Genomic DNA, 18,948 nt, shown 5'->3' with positions numbered 1-18,948 from the left:
TCCCCACCATCTGATTGGTGGGTCGTTGATCACGTGTCATTGAATTATTTGTCCCAACCCACGGACCATGGACCTTTATACTGATAAATTCATAATTATCCATGCATGCGCATAAATTAATGGGCCTGGCGGCCAGAAGCGAAAGGGGTCCATTGGAAATGTACAGGGATCCAGGTCATTTTCTCTCAATTTGTCCAGAATTTGTTGCTTTTTTCTTCAGAAAACCCGCTGAAATCGCGTGGCTGAATCACGGGCTGATTCGGCAAAGGTGAAGCCAGGCCACAGTTCAGGGATCTGGCCCGAAATTCGGTAGACAGGTACCCCAAAGCACACAGTTATTATTTTCCACTCGTGTGGAAAGGAGCCCTGCTTATTTCCTTCGCCCTCGTGCCCACGGGACGAAAGCAATTTTTTTTTTTATTATTATTCAGTGCCCCAAAAAACACACTTGGGCCAGAAAGTAATGCCTATGGCGATTTAAGGGGTTTTCTAAATAGTCAAGTTCACTGTGTAATTTCGTTAACTTTTTTGGGGGATTTGCAAACCTATACATTTTTGGAATCTGTGTGGTACAGGCAATCAGAAAACCAATGTTTACAATTTGCCGGAAGCATGCATGGCGGCCATCTTGGATTTTCAAAATGGCCGCCTTCAAAATGGGTGTTTCTCAATATCTCAGCATCCAGGTGGCCTAGAGTCATGATTTTAACGGCTAAACATACATTTTCAGGGGTGAGGAAGCCAGTGGTACAAAGTAAAATAAGCTAAACATAACCACAAAGCGGCCATCTTGGATTTTCAAAATGGCCGCCTTCAAAATGGGTGTTTCTCAGTATCTCAGCATCAAGGTGGCCCAGAGTCATGATTTTAACGGCTAAACATACATTTTCAGGAGTGAGGAAGCCAGTGGTACAAAGTAAAATAAGCTAAACATAACCACCAAGCGGCCATCTTGGATTTTCAAAATGGCTGCCTTGAAAATTGGTGTTTCTCAATATCTCAGCATTCAGGTTTCCTAGAGTAATGCTTTTAACGGCTAAACATACATTTTCAGGGGGGAGGAAGCCAGTGGTATAAAGTAAACTCAGCTAAACATAACCACAAAGCAGATTTTCATGTTCATTCCATTAGGCCCCCCCCCCCCCCAAAAAAAGTCTCCGGTTTCTGGTATGCGCGCGCGTCGCCGTAGCCATGCGCGTCGGCAAAATGAAAACGTTTTTTTTTCAATACAAGATGATGTCTCAAAACCGCCAAACTCACTGGTTTGACTGGAATCCTGCTGCTTATTCTCGATTGTGCATCGAGAATAAGCTTTATGTGGCCTCTCTGGATTCCCATATATTTGCACTAAGTTTAGTCGGGCACCATTGCAGTCATCAGCCGACATGTGAAGCCAAAAAAAAAAAAAAACAGGTAAAAAAAAAAAAAAAAGCCGAGTCGCCGCACCACTTTTGGGGCAAGCTCCATACCAGAAACCGGAGACTTTTTGGGGGGGCCTTATAATACATTTTTAAATGGCTCAAAACTTCTACATGTAGCAAGTCAAACCTCTAGCATGTCTAGGCAGCTTCTTGGACAACTTCAATATCATGATAGCATGACAAAATAAGTGTGGTATAACAAAATCTTTGTTATATAGCAGAATCTTTACACATCATAATCATCACTGTCGCTGGTCGGCAACATGTCATTCCTAGAGTCCTCATCATTCTGGCACTGGGTGCTGCACTGGCAGAGGTCTGTGCATGATAAGTTCTTGGACCTGCAAGAGCATCGAGATGTTGAACAGTCTGCTCTGCACTGGCATCTCACCATCTCAATGATGGCCTTGGGGGCTTGGAGGACCTTAGTTGTGATTGGCTTCACCTGATCAGCTGTGTCCTTGTAGAAGCCATGCTGCAGCGGATCCAGGAACTGCTGCTGAGCAATGCTTGCCTGGCCCCATACTGTGGCCTGGATCTGGACTCGGTGGATGTGCTGCTTGAGAGCACCAAGGGTGGGAGGCAGCTTGTCACTTGCAGCCATATGCTTGCAGAAAAGATGCCATCGCAGCTCAGGGATGCTCGCAATCTGGATGCCCTTTGGCGCGTATGCAGCACAGACGAATGTAGCCAGTGTTGACAGCAGCTCTTCAGTGACTTCAGCGGCATCTGAAAGCATCTGCAGAGCATTGATGACTACTCCGCCTGCTTTGAGGTAGACTTTCAGCCAGGTTGCCTTTCCTATGCGAGAGAACCTCCCAGTGTTGTCTGCCCCCGTGAATGCGTGGAAGGCTGGCAAAGCCTTTGCTCCTTCTGGACCTAGATCTGTCCATATTGGCTGCACTTGGACCACTCCGGAAGCCATTGACATGGACGTGTTTCTCAGCAGAAGGTCATAATGTGCTACGACCAGCACCAGAACATCAGTGTCTGGGGAGAAGACAACCAACTCTGCATCAGGTGGGTTCCTCTGTGATGCCAGCACTGCATGATAGATTAGCAGCGTGTCCGCCTCTTCGTGATTGTTGTCCTCGATTAGCAGCTCGCTATTGCTCTTAGTACGTCCTGCGGCAGATGCGATAACCAGCTTTGACGAGTCTTGGTTGTACTCCAGGGTTTTTGCTGCCAGAAACTCAGTCAGATCAGCCTTCGTTTTGTCGTGGGAAAGGAACCGGCTCATTGGGATGTGCTTGATGCTGGTGTCATCTCTGATCTGATATTGGATCAGATCCTTCCCTTGTCTCCGTTTCTCCCTTGTGGTACTCTTCAGGGAATCAGCCTTGTATGTAACAAACACCAGAATGATCTCATCACAGTCTCTTGTGAGAGACATCAGTCTGGTATTGAAGCATTCACTGAGGTCTTTGACTGTCACTACCGTGGCTGGTTTCTTTGTTAGCTTCTGCACGACCACCATACCGTCCACCAGTGCAATTTTTCGACTTCGATGAGAATCTTCAGTGGGTGTGCAGTCTATTGTTTCTGGATCCACTGCATCGCGCTGCAGAACACTTGCATCGTGCAGCTGCTGCTGCTGATCTTCATTGGGTGGTTCTGCTAGCTGTTCCGAGCTTCTCAAGGAGGTGGATCAACTTTGCCTTGTCAGTACATGGTAGCATTGCCCCGTTTGCAGCAAACAGTGCCCTTGGTGTCAACGTGAACTCATAGTTGCCGATGGCTTTTTTCTGGTCGATGTCTCGGTTTGACCTGGCAAGGACCATCAGCCTTCCGTACAGATCCTTGGTCTCCTTCAGATCTACAGTATTGTCTCTGAGTTTCACACTGGTTTTCTTGTTGCCAGACATGAACATCTTGTTGTTGTGTTTCTTCACTGGTGTCGCATCTGCCGCAGGACATACTAGGAGCAATAGCGAGCTGCTAATCGAGGACAACAATCACGAAGAGGCGGACACGCTGCTAATCTATCATGCAGTGCTGGCATCACAGAGGAACCCACCTGATGCAGAGATGGTTGTCTTCTCCCCAGACACTGATGTTCTGGTGCTGGTCGTAGCACATTATGACCTTCTGCTGAGAAACACGTCCATGTCAATGGCTTCCGGAGTGGTCCAAGTGCAGCCAATATGGACAGATCTAGGTCCAGAAAGAGCAAAGGCTTTGCCAGCCTTCCACGCATTCACGGGGGCAGACAACACTGGGAGGTTCTCTCGCATAGGAAAAGCAACCTGGCTGAAAGTCTACCTCAAAGCAGGCGGAGTAGTCATCAATGCACTGCAGATGCTTTCAGATGCCGCTGAAGTCACTGAAGAGCTGCTGTCAACGCTGGCTACATTCGTCTGTGCTGCATACGCGCCAAAGGGCATCCAGATTGCGAGCATCCCTGAGCTGCGATGGCATCTTTTCTGCAAGCATATGGCTGAAAGTGACAAGCTGCCTCCCACCCTTGGTGCTCTCAAGCAGCACATCCACCGAGTCCAGATCCAGGCCACAGTATGGGGCCAGGCAAGCATTGCTCAGCAGCAGTTCCTGGATCCGCTGCAGCATGGCTTTTACAAGGACACAGCAGCTGATCAGGTGAAGTCAATCACAACTAAGGTCCTCCCAGCCCCCAAGGCCATCATTGAGATGGTGAGATGCCAGTGCAGAGCAGACTGTTCAACATCTCGATGCTCTTGCAGGTACAAGAACTTATCATGCACAGACCTCTGCCAGTGCAGCACCCAGTGCCAGAATGATGAGGACTCCAGGAATGACATGTTGCCGACCAGTGACAGTGATGATTATGATGTGTAAAGATTCTGCTATATAACAAAGATTTTGTTATACCACACTTATTTTGTCATGCTATCATGATATTGAAGTTGTCCAAGAAGCTGCCTAGACATGCTAGAGGTTTGACTTGCTACATGTAGAAGTTTTGAGCCATTTAAAAAATGTATTATAATGGAATGAACATGAAAATCTGCTTTGTGGTTATGTTTAGCTGAGTTTACTTTATACCATTGGCTTCTTCACCCCTGAAAATGTATGTTTAGCCGTTAAAAGCATTACTCTAGGAAACCTGGATGCTGAGATATTGAGAAACACCAATTTTCAAGGCGGCCATTTTGAAAATCCAAGATGGCCGCTTGGTGGTTATGTTTAGCTTATTTTACTTTGTACCACTGGCTTCCTCACCCCTGAAAATGTATGTTTAGCCGTTAAAATCATGACTCTGGGCCACCTTGATGCTGAGATACTGAGAAACACCCATTTTGAAGGCGGCCATTTTGAAAATCCAAGATGGCCGCTTTGTGGTTATGTTTAGCTTATTTTACTTTGTACCACTGGCTTCCTCACCCCTGAAAATGTATGTTTAGCCGTTAAAATCATGACTCTAGGCCACCTGGATGCTGAGATATTGAGAAACACCCATTTTGAAGGCGGCCATTTTGAAAATCCAAGATGGCCGCCATGCATGCTTCCGGCAAATTGTAAACATTGGTTTTCTGATTGCCTATACCACACAGATTCCAAAAGTGTATAGGTTTGCAAATCCCCCAAAAAAGTTAACGAAGTTCAATATCTGGACATAGTGAACTTGACTAAAAGAAAAAAGTGACATATTCTGGACAAATTGAGAGACATGATCAGAATGTTTGGACCCCTGTACATTTTCAATGGACCACTTTCGTGTTTGGCCGCCAGGCCCATTCATGGGCATGCATGCATGATTATGAATTTATAAGTTCATTCCATTTTATACAACACCTGAATAAATCCCCGTCATCTGATTGGTTGATCGTTGATCACATGCCATTGAATTATTCGTACCAATGCACGGCGCGCGCATGGCGCACAGCGCACAGTGCAATGGAAGTTCTATTGCACGGTGAATAGAACTTCCATTGCACTGTGTCACTGCTGCTGATAGTGGCGCTGTTTTAAATCGAGATAAATTGAATATGATTATTCTCAACCTGTTCAACAGTTTGCATTAATAAAATATGATGAACTTGTCGAACTTTTAAACAGTTTTTAACCTGAATAAATTGGCTATTAAAAGTCAACCAATCAGATGACAAGGATTTATTCAGGCGTTATATAAAACAAATAATGAATGTTTCACGTTCGTGCAATGGAAAGAATAATTTCATGAGGTGACAGATGAAATGTTCCATTCCACTCGGCTTCGCCTCGTGGAATGGAACATTTCATCTGTCACCTCATGAAATTATTCTTACCATTGCACTCACAAACATTTATTATTTGTATACCATTCCACAGTAACTAGAAGCTCCATTGCACGGTCACACTTCTGGTGTTCGGGTGTTGTATAAAACCAATAATGAATGTTTATGAGTGCAATGGTAAAAATATTTTCATTCCTTGACAAATGCAATGTTCCATTCCACGTGGCGCAAAATAGAACATTGTGTCTGTCACCTCATGAAATTATTCTTACCAGTGCACTCATAAACGTTCATTATTTGTAAACCAACCCTATAAGCACCAAATCTTTAAATTCATACAAGTCAACTTCAGTGAGATAGGTATTCACTCTTATTCACAAATGACTGTCAGTCAGGGAGATAGGTAACCAGTCTAATTCACAAGTGACTATCAGTCAGCGAGGGACAAGTTCTGGACAAGTTGCGGATAGAAGCATTCACTTTGTCCACTTTGATACAATTTCCAAAACACATCCTGGATACGAATGGAGACAGGCTCTCAATCAAGTCTTATTCACGAGTGACAGTCGGGGAGTGAGTCAATCGGGGAGTCAGTCAGGAGCACAGAGGACTATAGGCTAGCCCTCTTGGACCAGCCCAAAAAGATGAGACGTTTACCTTGAGATAGTCCAAGGGCTGGGAGGATTCTGTGCGTCTCTTCTTCTTGGGCGGCAAGTTCTCCTTGGGGAAGCGTAGGACCAGCGACTTGCGTTTGACGGTCTCCGCACTTTGGGATCGGGGGAAAAACAGAAATTTGGTAAGTTTGAGAAAAAAAGGAATTTGTTCCGTCAAAAGAAAATACTTCTGGGCAGAGTTTGAAATGGAGACACAGACTATTAATATCATGTATTTTTTTTGTGTTTATTTTTATTTAACCCCAAAATTTCCCTTAAAAAAAATCGAAAGTGTGCCATATACAGCCATGGCACTCCTGTTGAATTTGAAATTTCACTAGCTAGTTTGGTAAAACGGCCAATAACTTAACCCTTTCATGCCCACATTGTTTATCGACTAGGCTCTCCCCTGGACCAAATTGTTTGCTCAGTCATGCGGAAATCACTAGAGCGTGAACAAAATGAGCACGAGTCAAAAACTAACTTTTTTCAACCCAGATTTTCATTGCCAAGGAGTGATTAAAATCATAAATGTTGTGAGTAAAGTTTGTTCCTTATACCTTACTCTTTTATGTGATGTAAAAATGAAGTCCATACGTGCAAATATAAGAAAGTTATGCCTGTTTGTTCATCTGGTTCCATTTATCAAACTGCAAGCCATTTCACCACATGACCAAATGGCACTCCATACCTCAAATTGTGCGCGGATACTTCTGAAGCACTTTTCTCATTTTTTTTGTATGGTAACACTATGAATAAACCACACCAATAGAAAGATCCGAAAACACTCTTTCAGCTGGTATATAGTTGATGTATGGGCGGCCAAACATATCAACATGCCACCTTTCTGAAAAGTAGTGAATATATCTGTGTTGAGGGTATTTTGTGTGTGGTTTCCTGGTCGACTAAAGTCGCCCATGGGAACCAGCAGGGGGCTACTTCTTGTCGACAAAAGTCGCCCATGGCAAGGAAAGGGTTAAAGATTGATTTTTTTGTTTGTTTAGGAACAGGGCCCGTAACTACACAATCGGCAAGTAATTTGGATAGAGAAGCCACTGACTGCTCAAGGATGCTCTTGGCCAGGATGACTTTAGTCCCTTCCGTCTTGACCAGCTCGTCGTCCTCCAGCTTCCTCTCCTCCGCCTCCTCTTGCTCCTCTGTCATGGCCACGGTGACCGACGGGAGGTTCTCCTTCAGCTTGGCGTAGTTGGGGCACTCCTTGTTGGTGCGCATGTGGCCGATCAGCCCGCAGGCCCCGCACTTCATCTGGACGGAAGACAAGAAAGGTAGGGTAAAAACTGTTGGTTTCAAAACCTAGTTTCAAATCAACTTTCTGCTATATGAAACTGGCCTATGGGGAAAAAATTGGAAAATAGGCTGAACACAAATCTGTGTCCAAAATCTGGACCGTGCCGCTGTTACGCATGTACATATGTACAATACACTTCATGCCCAATTTCCGGACAGCGCCTACTGTTTTATTTCGAGATTCAAACAAAATTTTATGATGAGAAAAATGTTCAGTATTTCCATAAATTTAAAAAGCCTGAAATATGATTAGAGTAACCGACTCGTCAACAAAGAAGTTCCCTTCTTACTTGTGATAGTCGAGGAAAAAGTCTGAAAGACAAGTGCAACATTCGTGACACCATTCAACCATGTCCGTTATTCAACCAAACTCCACAAATGTACGTGGGAAAACTTGGGCAATAATGTCTTTTTCTTCCAACAACTGCCAGTGAAATCCTCAAGATCATCATCACGATTTATAAAGCATTGCATGCTGTACAACTAAATCTGAAGCCATCGAAATCGCGGAACATGTGGATTGCATTGCAGTGGAACTCCACGTGCAAAGGCCTTGAAGCTCCAGAGCTGAGCTCTAGCTGCTAGTAACAATCCTGTCATATGTTAATGCTTAAACTTATTTCCAGCCGTAAACTACTCCAATCCGGGCTTACTTATGTGCATCTACCATACAATCTGTGCACTGACGACTGGTAGAACAGACTAAAATAGGGCCCGCAGTACAGATTTCATTAAATAAATGCAGTGCTTGCATTACTGTTTTCATCAAATTCATTGAAATTTTATTTAAGAAATCAGACATGGCAGGGAAAAGATCGTCAGAAAATCGAAATTTTAGAAATAAATTTGAAGAAAAAAAGTTGAAATACAGTACTCTCTTATAAAGGTCTTGAGCTTAGTATCAATGTTCATTATTATTTACCTCATAACCTCCGCCTGTTTACTAATTAAAAAAAGTGTTCAGCCACATCAACCACAATTGACCGGTTTGCCAAAATCTCTACGGTCATGTGGAAAACTGAGGGGCATTTCATCAAAAACACGTCATGCTATTGTATCCTAAGCGTGATAAGATGTAATTCTATTGAAATGTCCGCTGAGATCACCATGTGACCACAAAGCTGGTGGCACCCATGAAACGGCCCAGGACGACATCCTACCTTGTGGATGGAAGGTTTGCGGAAACACCTTGTGCGAATAACTTCTAAACTAAGAGAATGGTTCTGAAAAAAACCAGAGGTATAAACTCGACGCTCCGGTCAGTATGCTCTGACCGTCTTCAGGAGAGTGTCTAAACTCTAAGAAAGTAAACACTTCATCGGTTTCACTTTTGCTACTTAACTATTTACTTTCTTAGAGTTTAGACACTCTCCTGAAGACGATCAGAGCATACTGACCGGAACGTCGAGTTTATACCTCTGGTTCTTTTCAGAACCATTCTCTTAGTTGAGAAATTATTCCCACATGGTGTTTCCGCAAACCTTTTATTTATTAGTATCGCCACCATGCAAAGCCTCAAATCTTACTTACCTTGTGGACCTTGGGGTCAATCTTCTTCTCCTTCTTCTTCTTGAAGACTTTGGGGGGCTTGGGATGCAGCTTCTCCTGCTCCTGCTTCTCCTGGTTGCGCTTGATGCGGCGCAGCTGCTCCTGGATGCGCCGACGTTCCTTCTTCATCTCCTCACGGTGCTTCTCGTCGTGGAGGGCAAACTGACGGCTGGACATAGAGAGACCATCAAAGGAGAAATTAAGTTTTGCCAAACTGTCCTAAATTTCTGAGAAGCGAGTCAGGTAACCATCTTGGATTTGGATGATACTTTTATTTTAAAAAAATACATCTGTGGTTCTTATGAACACCAGGTCGATGGCAAGACATGACCCCCTGAAAAATATGTTCCCACCTTTTTTTTCCCACTTTTTCTGTAGTTTCACCAACCCTTTTTGCATTTTTTGAGGAACTATATATCTCAAAATTGCAGCAAGTACCTGCCTGAAAACTGGTACATGGGGTGAATGACATCAAATTTGCACGCTTATACTCTCAGAAGTCAACTGTCTTGTTTACTTTTTGATTTACAGGCCTTAAAAAAAAAAATTATGCCGACAATTTCTGGCCCTCCGAGGAGCCCCATGGAGTCTCAACAAAGTTGTTCTCTATTTTGTTGTACATATACACTGGGCGAATACCTTTTTTTTGTCTCTGACCCAGGCCCCACGCCCCAAAATGGAGTGGTTGGTCCAACCTTTTGAAGATGTAAAGATATTTGCCCAGTGTACATGTTAATATACAACAAACAAAACAACTTGTTTGAGTTTCCATGGGGGTCGGGATGGAGGGCAAAAAATTAAAAAAAACTTGCGATGACTTGTGATGGCTCGTGATGACTTGATTACAAAAAACTTACTCTCCACTTACATGTACATCCAAATGAAATTGAAAAGTTAGGCAGTACTTTAAATGACTAACTAATTCCGACTAAAACTAATTTTGTTGGCAGAAATTGATCAGCGCAACTCACATGTAGCTCTCGTCTTTGGACTGACGGATGCGAACGTAGGTGTCGATGACTTCCGGTCTCCGGACCGTCTCGACTCTGACAAAATCCTGGCCATCTTCACCGCGAAAGGTCCGGTAAATCTTCAGCCGACGACCGCTCTAGAAAAGAAAAAAAACAAATTGAGCAAAGAAATTGACTGGGGCAGGGTTTGAACCTGCGACCTCCGGAACACTGTACTACTGCTCCGCCAACTGAGCTACTGCTCTATCAACTTATGCTAGGTTTACACATTCCCGATTTGTAAGCTGAATTGCCGCGAATAGCAGTTCTGGAGGAAATCTGGGAACGGTTCTTGGCTGCCTCGGGATGATTCTGTTAGTTCGGTGAAGATCGTTAAAGATCGGGAAGCGGCCAGACAATTTTGGATATGTTTAAAATTGTCGCAATATGTGGTCGGCCGACCAGCATTTTTCTTGAAAATGTCAGCACACCAGGAGCCACCGTTTTACACAATGCTTAAACCTGTCATTCCCTAACAATCCAGTGAGGTATATCGTGATAATTTGATCATTACGTTTTTTGATGATTGCAAATTGTATCTTCCCTTTAAGATGCCAAAGCAGCTGCAACACTGTTGCTTCTGCCTTGAACTTGAATGACATGACATTTTGGCTGGTTTTTAATGAGAAAAACCTCGCTCGAAGTGAAGATCTGACTGCCACAAAAAACATGTAATGGAATTCAGTAACAAGACAACAAAAATGTGAGAGTGATTTCTCTGTTTTTCTCAAAGTGTCCAGTAGCCACCGAGCTAAAGTTTTGAATTATGTTGTAGTCGAGACCCTGCAAGACCATCACAAGACCTTCACAAGACCTTCAGTCTCAATTCAAGTCACAAGCTATTCAAATGAACTGCAACAAAGGCATTCCTTTGTCATTGTTCATGCCCTGTTACTTGTGGCTGGTCTTGTGGCTGGTTTTGAGTCTGGTCTTGTGATGGTCTCGGCTGCAACACTGGTTTTAAAAGGTTAGTTGTTATGTTCCCTCCTTAAACTTTTAAGCAATTTTGTTAACTTGCTACAAACGTACAAAAAATTAACATAGAGCTTAAGATCCTATGTATCTTTAAAGGTACAGTCCATCATTTGTAATTTGTGCATTTTGTTCGTTTGAAGCAACAACCGTGCTCAAAATCTAAAAAAGGGTGCTGAACAACTAACCTGATGAACTTTCAGCTCAGCTTCAGCTGTATATTCTGATAAAAACAGCATTCTAGGATCTCGATTTCAAATCAAAAGTTGCTGAATCATGTTTTGAATTGGGCCTGAATTCAGCCTCTGAGACACGTTCTCACTGAGCTGATTGCAGCTATGCGATGTCGCGCACTGATACGACGAATTATAGCAACCGCACGCGCGTGTGCGTCGTGTCAAGGCTTGCGCGAGCTTCGCGAAGAAATAAAACAACGAAATACTAACGGAAATTTCCAACGATGTGTCTTTAGACGCACCGTTGGAAAGGCCTTCTTTCGTTGTTTTCTTCAAAATGACAGCTTGCCAGAAAGAATAATTTCACAGGGAGTTTAGCCCCCTTACTATCTTTCAACCAAGTATGTTTTTCATCAATAATTACGTCAGTTACTCTTTGGATAGCTGCAAATGATGGAATGTAGCTTTAACTGGCTAACTGTGTTGAGTTCAGTCTACAAAACTTTCCATGAAAAGCATGAAGTTTCCTAGAGTCAACATTCTCTCCTTTTCTGAGAGACAGTTCAAAGACAATCCTCGGGGCTAGGATTAACCAGTAACTCTGGCAAAATCCTACTAAATCCTCTAAGATTACACAGAACACTGATCTCAAGGTTTGCACCGAGGCAAAAAAAAAAAATAGAGAAGAGAAAGACGTGTAGATGATGGAACGTGATAAATGAAGGTCTCTGGTGTGTTTCCACAAACGATACGACACAAATCTGGAAAGAGCAATGGTCTTGCATCTGTCAATCACACACTTTTCATTGAAATGTCAATGTTCTTTTGGGGGACACGTTTCTTGAGCACAAATACCGGTAGCTAGTTAAAGGTACATATACATAGGATCATTTGCTTCACGTGCATTTTTTTCAGTGGAAGCAACAAAATCGCACAAAGTTGGGTGCATAAAAATCTAACTTGTTGCAAAGATGAAAATGGCCATTGGGAAAAAAAATCGGCAAATATCGGTAGGCCGAACAAAAAAGCATGTCCGAAATCTGGGCCACGCCACAGTTACACATGTACAATGTACATGTATGTATGCACAATAAACTTCATGCCCAATTTCCGGACACCACTTCCTGTTTTGTTTTAGATCCAAAAAAAATTTACGTTAAGAAAAATATCCAGTGTTTTCATAAAATTAAACAGCCTGAATTACGGTTAGCGTAACGGACTCGTCGACAAAGAAGTTCAATTCTTACTTGAGAACGTCAAGGAAAAAGTCCGAAAGATAAGTAGGCCATGCACAACATTCAATCGTGTTCATGATTCCGAATCCACTAATGTACGTGGGAAAAATTGGGCATTATCGCCGTTTTCTTCCAACAGCCATCAATTACGCCCTTTTCGCCATCCTCAAGATCATCATCGTGATTTTGAAAGCATTGCTTTTTGTACAACTAAATCTGAAACCTCCAAGATTTGCGCAACAAGTGGATTTTATTGCAGTCCACACGCAACAGCCTTGGAGCTCTGTACCTGTATGTACGTACCATAGCTAGCTAGCAACTGTAGTTTCAATCGTGTCATATGTTAATACTTAAACTTATTTCCAGCCGTAAACTACTCCAATCCAGGCTTACTTATGTGCATCTACCATACAATCTGTGCACTGACGACTGGTAGACCAGATTAACATTGTGCTCGCAATACAGATGTCACGGTGCCATATTCATCAAATTCGTTGAAATTTAATTTTGAAAATCGGACGTTGCACGAAAAAGATCATCAGAAAAATCGAACTTTTAGGAAATAAATTTGAAAACAGTCACCTGATTGCTTTTGACTGAAAGGACAACTTGGCACAGAATGTATGTTTGCATAGGAGGATTAATTAACATAAAACAAAATATTTTTAAAAAAATGACTTACAAATGATGATCCAAAGCTGTGCATTGAGTTGAGGTCGTCATCCCGTGTGGAGGGGCCTGCCCCTGGGGTGGGGGTGTTGGCACCATTCTTGGGCCCCCCACCCTCCTTGCCTTCTCCCCTGCTGGTGCTGGCGCTGTCCCCCATCAGCATGCGCTGGAGCTCACGTCTCTCCGCCTCCTCCCGCTCATGGGTCAACTGTAATTTTATAATAAAAAGAAAAAATTAGCTTATTTTAGGAAAGGTTGTTTAAAACTGCTTTTGGAATCTGGAAATAGGCGACTTATTTTACTGTTAGAATTAAAATTGATCTCCCTGTGCTATTTTTTTAATTTTCATCCCAAATAATACTTTTTTTAATTTCCTTCAAAGGGACACTACATCCTGGAATGCGCCCAATTGACCTATCGCGGTAGAATCGCATCAGAATCGTGTCAATGCAGCTTGTGAAATATTGTCCAATTACATGATATACAAATGGACGCGGAACGCTCAAAATCTGAGACAAACAGAACTTGGTATACAAAAACTCCATAGGATTGTCCAAGGGGCATGGCTAACTCGCAAACGGCGATAGGCTAATTGCTCTACAAAATGCATTTTAAACGAAATGATATTAATTAGAAAGAGCATTTAAAAGCAGAATATAAACGTCCATACTACAGGCATGCAACTGGGAAATCACAAAAAAAGAGGAAATTCAAATTTTTCCCAGACTTTGTACAGTGTTTTTCTATTTTCAATGGCACACATGGGAAGTAAAAAAAGAGGAAATCAGCTGATCCGAGGAAAAGTTGCATGCCTGATACTACCATTCCTCTGTTATTCTTGCGAGAACGGATTTCGGGGGTCAAAACTTTGAATCTCAAAAAATGTCAAATTTGTTATCAAGGATCTCCTAAATCTGAATGGTAATTGGTCCAACTTTAGAAAAATAGCAGTAAAATAGGGGAGAAGAGTGACGTCTTCTTCTTTTTTGTTACTAGAAATTGTCAGTTACTTGAAATTGGAGAAAGCAAATCAGAAATTAGGGCTGTCCATTTTCGAAATGTATTCAATTACTCGAAACTGGGTTTCACCAAATATTTTAATATTCAAAACTGCCAGCTGCAACTGCATGCCGCGCCAGTCAAAAGTTGCATGTAGAGGGCACCAGTTAAAACTTGTGTTTGGCGATGGATATGGAGTGTTTTGGAGTATATTATAACTGTCAAGGACTTTAACCTGCTAAAAAGATAGAAACAATGAACCGCCGTCGAAAAACAAGTCATTGTTGACAAAAGAAAGTGGCACCTGATAATAAAATGATGTAACTTTATAACAAAGTAACATCACAGTCTTGAGTGTATATTCGGGTTTTGTTTTAATATTCAAAAACTATTCAAATATTTGATTGACGATCGAATATTCGAATATTCCGTATACTTGGAACAGCCCTGGCAGAAATGTGACCAAACCCTAACAAAATTCATCTCAAGTCACCTGACGGTTACTACGGTTACATTTGAGTTACTGAACTGTTCACAAATCCCGGACATCGGAAATTTAGAGGCAGAGTCAATGTTTCTACTGCCACAATATCTATTTTAAAAGTTCAGCAAAGAAATTGACTGGAGCAAGGATTCTGCACATGTACCTGCAACCTCAGGATTGCCGTTCCGGTGCTCTACCAACTGAGCTAGCCAGCCCTATGTTGGCGGTTCTCCATTTCGTCAATATCTTTGTTCAAGGGCACTAGTCAGACGCCATGGTTTGTGGTACATTATAAGTGACCGGCTCCACAAAAAAGGGTATTATGTCACAAAAAAATGAAATTTAAAAGCCCACAACGTAAGCTTCATTTGGTACAGAGCTTCATAGCTCCTCCCGTTCTGAAGACATATTAATTACTTCCTTGGAGTTCAAATTACACAACTGAGAAAACAGGCTTTGAAATAGCGGGCTCTGTTGTAGAACAACAGAACGATGCACACAAAATAATCAATTTTTTCTGTTTTATTCATCAAAATCAACATTTCTGCTAGTGAACCTAAAACTGTAGGTAATGAAGATGTAATGAAGATGTCATGTATGACAAAAAATGAAAATCACATTTTGACAACATTTTCACCCTCTCAACATTGAGGGAATCATTACACGATAATGCACTGCGCGACTTAATACCCTTTTTTTGTGGAGCCGGTCACATATTTGAAAATACATAATATCTGCATATATTTAGATGTCACACTAATACAACATGAACAGTCGTTGTTTGCTCTTTCCACTGTACAATGTACGTGAAATTTTAGGATCCAGTATAAAGTCTAGCACACAGTCACACAATTGACCTATCGCCGTTTGCGAGTTAGCCATGCCCCTTGGACAACCCTGTAGAATGTTGTACGTTAAGCAGGGTGACCATTTTAGCCGATTTTTGGCTAACTTTGACAGAATTTTCGTTTAAAAAACGAGTTTGACAGAAAATTTGACAGAATGTTTTTTTGGGCAGATTTCTGGCAGAATTCTGCAAAAATGATTATTTGACAGAAAAACAGCGAATTTGAACAAAAAAGTGTACATTTGTTTAAAAAAGCTTCAATCCTTTGAAACAAACCCTTGCATAATGGGACAGGTTGGCTGGTCTAGGTGCTGAGGTTCACTACGAAACGGACTTCATCGTGGCCGGATCCGTGTATTTCCCAAAATTTACCAATAATTTCACAACATCTTTATGTGACTAGATTGTTTGTTATGTAATTTGAATCTTAATTTAAGGCAATACTACCAATCTGCATGTGATTTTAAGTGTTTATAGTGAATTTCGAGTAATTCTGGGGAATTGACCTTACGGTCACCCTGGCATTAAGTTTTGCTTGTCACAGATTTTGCGCGTTCCGCGTTCATTAGTACTATCATGTAATTGGACAATATTTCACAAGCTGCGTTGACGGGATTCTTTCGCAATAGGTTAATTCTCGGAGGGAAATTGATACACAAATGAAGTGATAAATTACTTCTCACAAACTGTTGTTTTCACAGCAACTAATAATTCCCTGTTATTGCTTTCAACATAATTCCCCACAGAAATTACTCGGAAATATCTTCATCCACGTTGTGTAATCACAGGGCCTAGGGGAGGCCTAATATTTCCCTGTAATTGAATTCTTCAACAATCCGATCCGAGATATCCTTCTCGAAAGCAGGAAAGCGCTACGAAAATAAAATCCTGCCAAACGATGCTCAAGCCAACTGTCTCCGAGCATGGAATTACCGTGCGGAATTTCGTCACGAAGCCGGTGTCTAAAAAAAAGGCCAGATTTACAAGCAATCTTTGGCAAGGTTAGCAGTGTGTGGGAAGGATAATCCCTCGTCCGTAGAGCCCCGGTTTGGATTACACTAATCTCTTGCCAGTTGTTAATCCTCTCGGGGAATCAGGATGACTAAAATAACCCCAGGCTTTTCAACCTCGTTCCCGGGTCTACGTTGACCAAGACGATAGCTAACCCCGGCAGGGAAGCTTGCCTCGTGTATTCTGATTCGATCCCTCAACAGCGAATAATGAGTTTTATATCGTGTACTGTCCAATGTATATATGAATTATTGTAAAGTTTGTTATGAAATTACAATGTACGTCCTATCCTTCTCAATAATCCAGTGGCTTAAGGAATACATCGTGACACGCCGGATTAAAGCGCAAAATTTGGTACACTTACTGTATAGATAGTAAGTATAGATACTATGCAGTATTGTACACCTTTTGAACTTTGACCTTGGTCTGACCTTGACCTAGACTGCCAAAACTGGGCACCCCTCTAGAATATCTTCTAGGAACCTATAGAGTGTACCAAATTTGGTGCTTTAATCCGGCGTGTCACGATCTTCCCCAAAATTAGCTCTAAGCCACCGGATTACAAAAACAACCCTCCCCTTTCCATTTTTTGCGTATAATCATATTTTCTTTATGGCTTCTGACCAGCACCCCTTGAACAAATACATTGCCAAAATTGGGGACCCGCCAACATAGGGCTGGATAGCTCAGTTGGTAGAGCACTGGAACAGTAATCCGCAGGTCGCAGGTTCAAACCCCACTCCAGTCCATTTCTTTGTTTAATTTTACAAAACTTAAAATCATATTTAGTGTAATACTGCACGTAGGATGGGTAAGGATATAACATTCAACTTTGAATTTTTCTGTACCTTGTCATAATGTGCAAGATTTTTGAAGATGGGACATTCATCAACTCGGGGTCCACTTTTTTTTCCCCTGTCCCTGTTGCATCTGACATTTAGATTTTATTATAATTCTGATGCATTCCTTAACCCTAACTCCCTACGCATTTTTGCTAGGATGCAACCTCAATCCTGCACAATCCTCCAACTGCCTACATGTAAAAAATTGCATACAGCCTCAATCCTGCAAAATCCTCTGTTATTTCTTGAATGTGGCCCTTGGAGGGGTAACCACTGCCTCAATGCTACCTTGTGTTGTTTATGCTCAGCCGTGCATAAATTTAGGCCTAGATTATACTTGAAATCCTCCGCACCGCCCCAGGATGCCACTGGCTCTGCCTCAACATACCGACAGTGATTGCTGGAGGATTCTGCAGGATTGAGGCAGTGGTCACCCCTCCAAGGACCACATTCAAGAAATAACTGGAGGATTTTGCAGAATTTGGGGCTGTATGCTATGTTTACATGGAGGCAGTTGGAGGATTTTGCAGGATTGAGGTTACATCCTAGCAAAAATGCCTAGGGAGTTAGGGTTTTAATAAGGGAATAAATGTGTGTTTCGGAGGTATTATAACACTCTGTTTAAAACCGGTGTGAGTCTGGATGGGTGATAATTACCCGAGGCGAAGCCGACGATTTCTAGAATGACCCACAATACCGACGGAACACATATTTATTCCCATTCATAAATACCTTTTTGGTCAAAAAAATCATTTCGGTCCAAAAATCAAAACAAGTCAAAAACTAGACGTTGCTAACCATTTTGTTCAATAATTTGACTTCATGTTTTACGAAACACCCCTCTGACTATAATATGAAATGCCCCTCCACAATTGCGTGCGCGTCGCGCATTCTACCTCCATGGTCGTGCGTACTGCGCGATGTCGCGCAAAACGCAGCTGAGCTGGAGTAGTGTGAATATCGGACTATGAAATAATGATTCACTGGCAGTATTGCGCATGCATACGTGGGGAATTTGAACGTTCAACCAAAGAAACGTAAAAGGCACTGGATTTCATGGGAGTCAAAATTTCATGTGACAGTGGAAAAGTGTTTAAGACCAGCTAGCCATGTCTTTATCATCCGTTTAAGACCGGCCACCTGACAGACAGGCTGTCGACCAATAGGAATGCGTTAACGGTCTTAGGTATTTATGAATGATTACAAAGTACACAGGTAACTAAAACAGGAAACATGTCAAACTTTGGACCCTCAATTTCTAGAATGACCCACAAGCAAATGATGCAGTCATGCCAGTACCATGGAGACAGAGCAGCTAGTGGGAGCATACTGTACGACGACATGGAGACGAGGTTGCAAGTTTCTCCAAAAGTGCACTATCACATTATCACATCCCCCGGGGCACGAATTAAAACGCATTAGCAAAGACAGAGAGATACGGTTGATGAATTTCATTGAGGCAACGTGTCCGGGCTGTTGTTTTTTCAGACAGACATGTAACTTGATGAGCGAGGCATTTACTTTCTTAAGCTGTGTCTTAATTGAGGGTACTTGCCGCAAGCAGGAAATTGAGATACAAT

At 42.2% G+C, this 18,948-nt stretch overlaps 1 protein-coding gene across 1 annotated transcript in view; it reads right to left on the bottom strand.

The window, feature by feature from the left end:
* The window catches only part of LOC119733773 (transcription initiation factor TFIID subunit 1-like), a 79,192-nt gene that overhangs the window by 24,350 nt on the left and 35,894 nt on the right, over positions 1-18,948 (bottom strand). Inside the window, exons 23-27 of the mRNA XM_038207139.1 lie at positions 13,199-13,393; positions 10,095-10,231; positions 9,106-9,292; positions 7,328-7,533; positions 6,272-6,380 (exon numbers count right to left, since the gene is read on the bottom strand). Of these exons, the coding sequence (XP_038063067.1) occupies positions 6,272-6,380; positions 7,328-7,533; positions 9,106-9,292; positions 10,095-10,231; positions 13,199-13,393 (834 nt within the window). The remainder of the gene's footprint in view (positions 1-6,271; positions 6,381-7,327; positions 7,534-9,105; positions 9,293-10,094; positions 10,232-13,198; positions 13,394-18,948) is intronic.

This window comes from Patiria miniata, unplaced genomic scaffold (assembly GCF_015706575.1).
Source record: "Patiria miniata isolate m_02_andy unplaced genomic scaffold, ASM1570657v1 HiC_scaffold_26, whole genome shotgun sequence".
In the NCBI taxonomy this organism is placed as follows: Eukaryota; Metazoa; Echinodermata; class Asteroidea; order Valvatida; family Asterinidae; genus Patiria; species Patiria miniata.
This window is presented reverse-complemented; position numbering and strand designations above follow the sequence as displayed.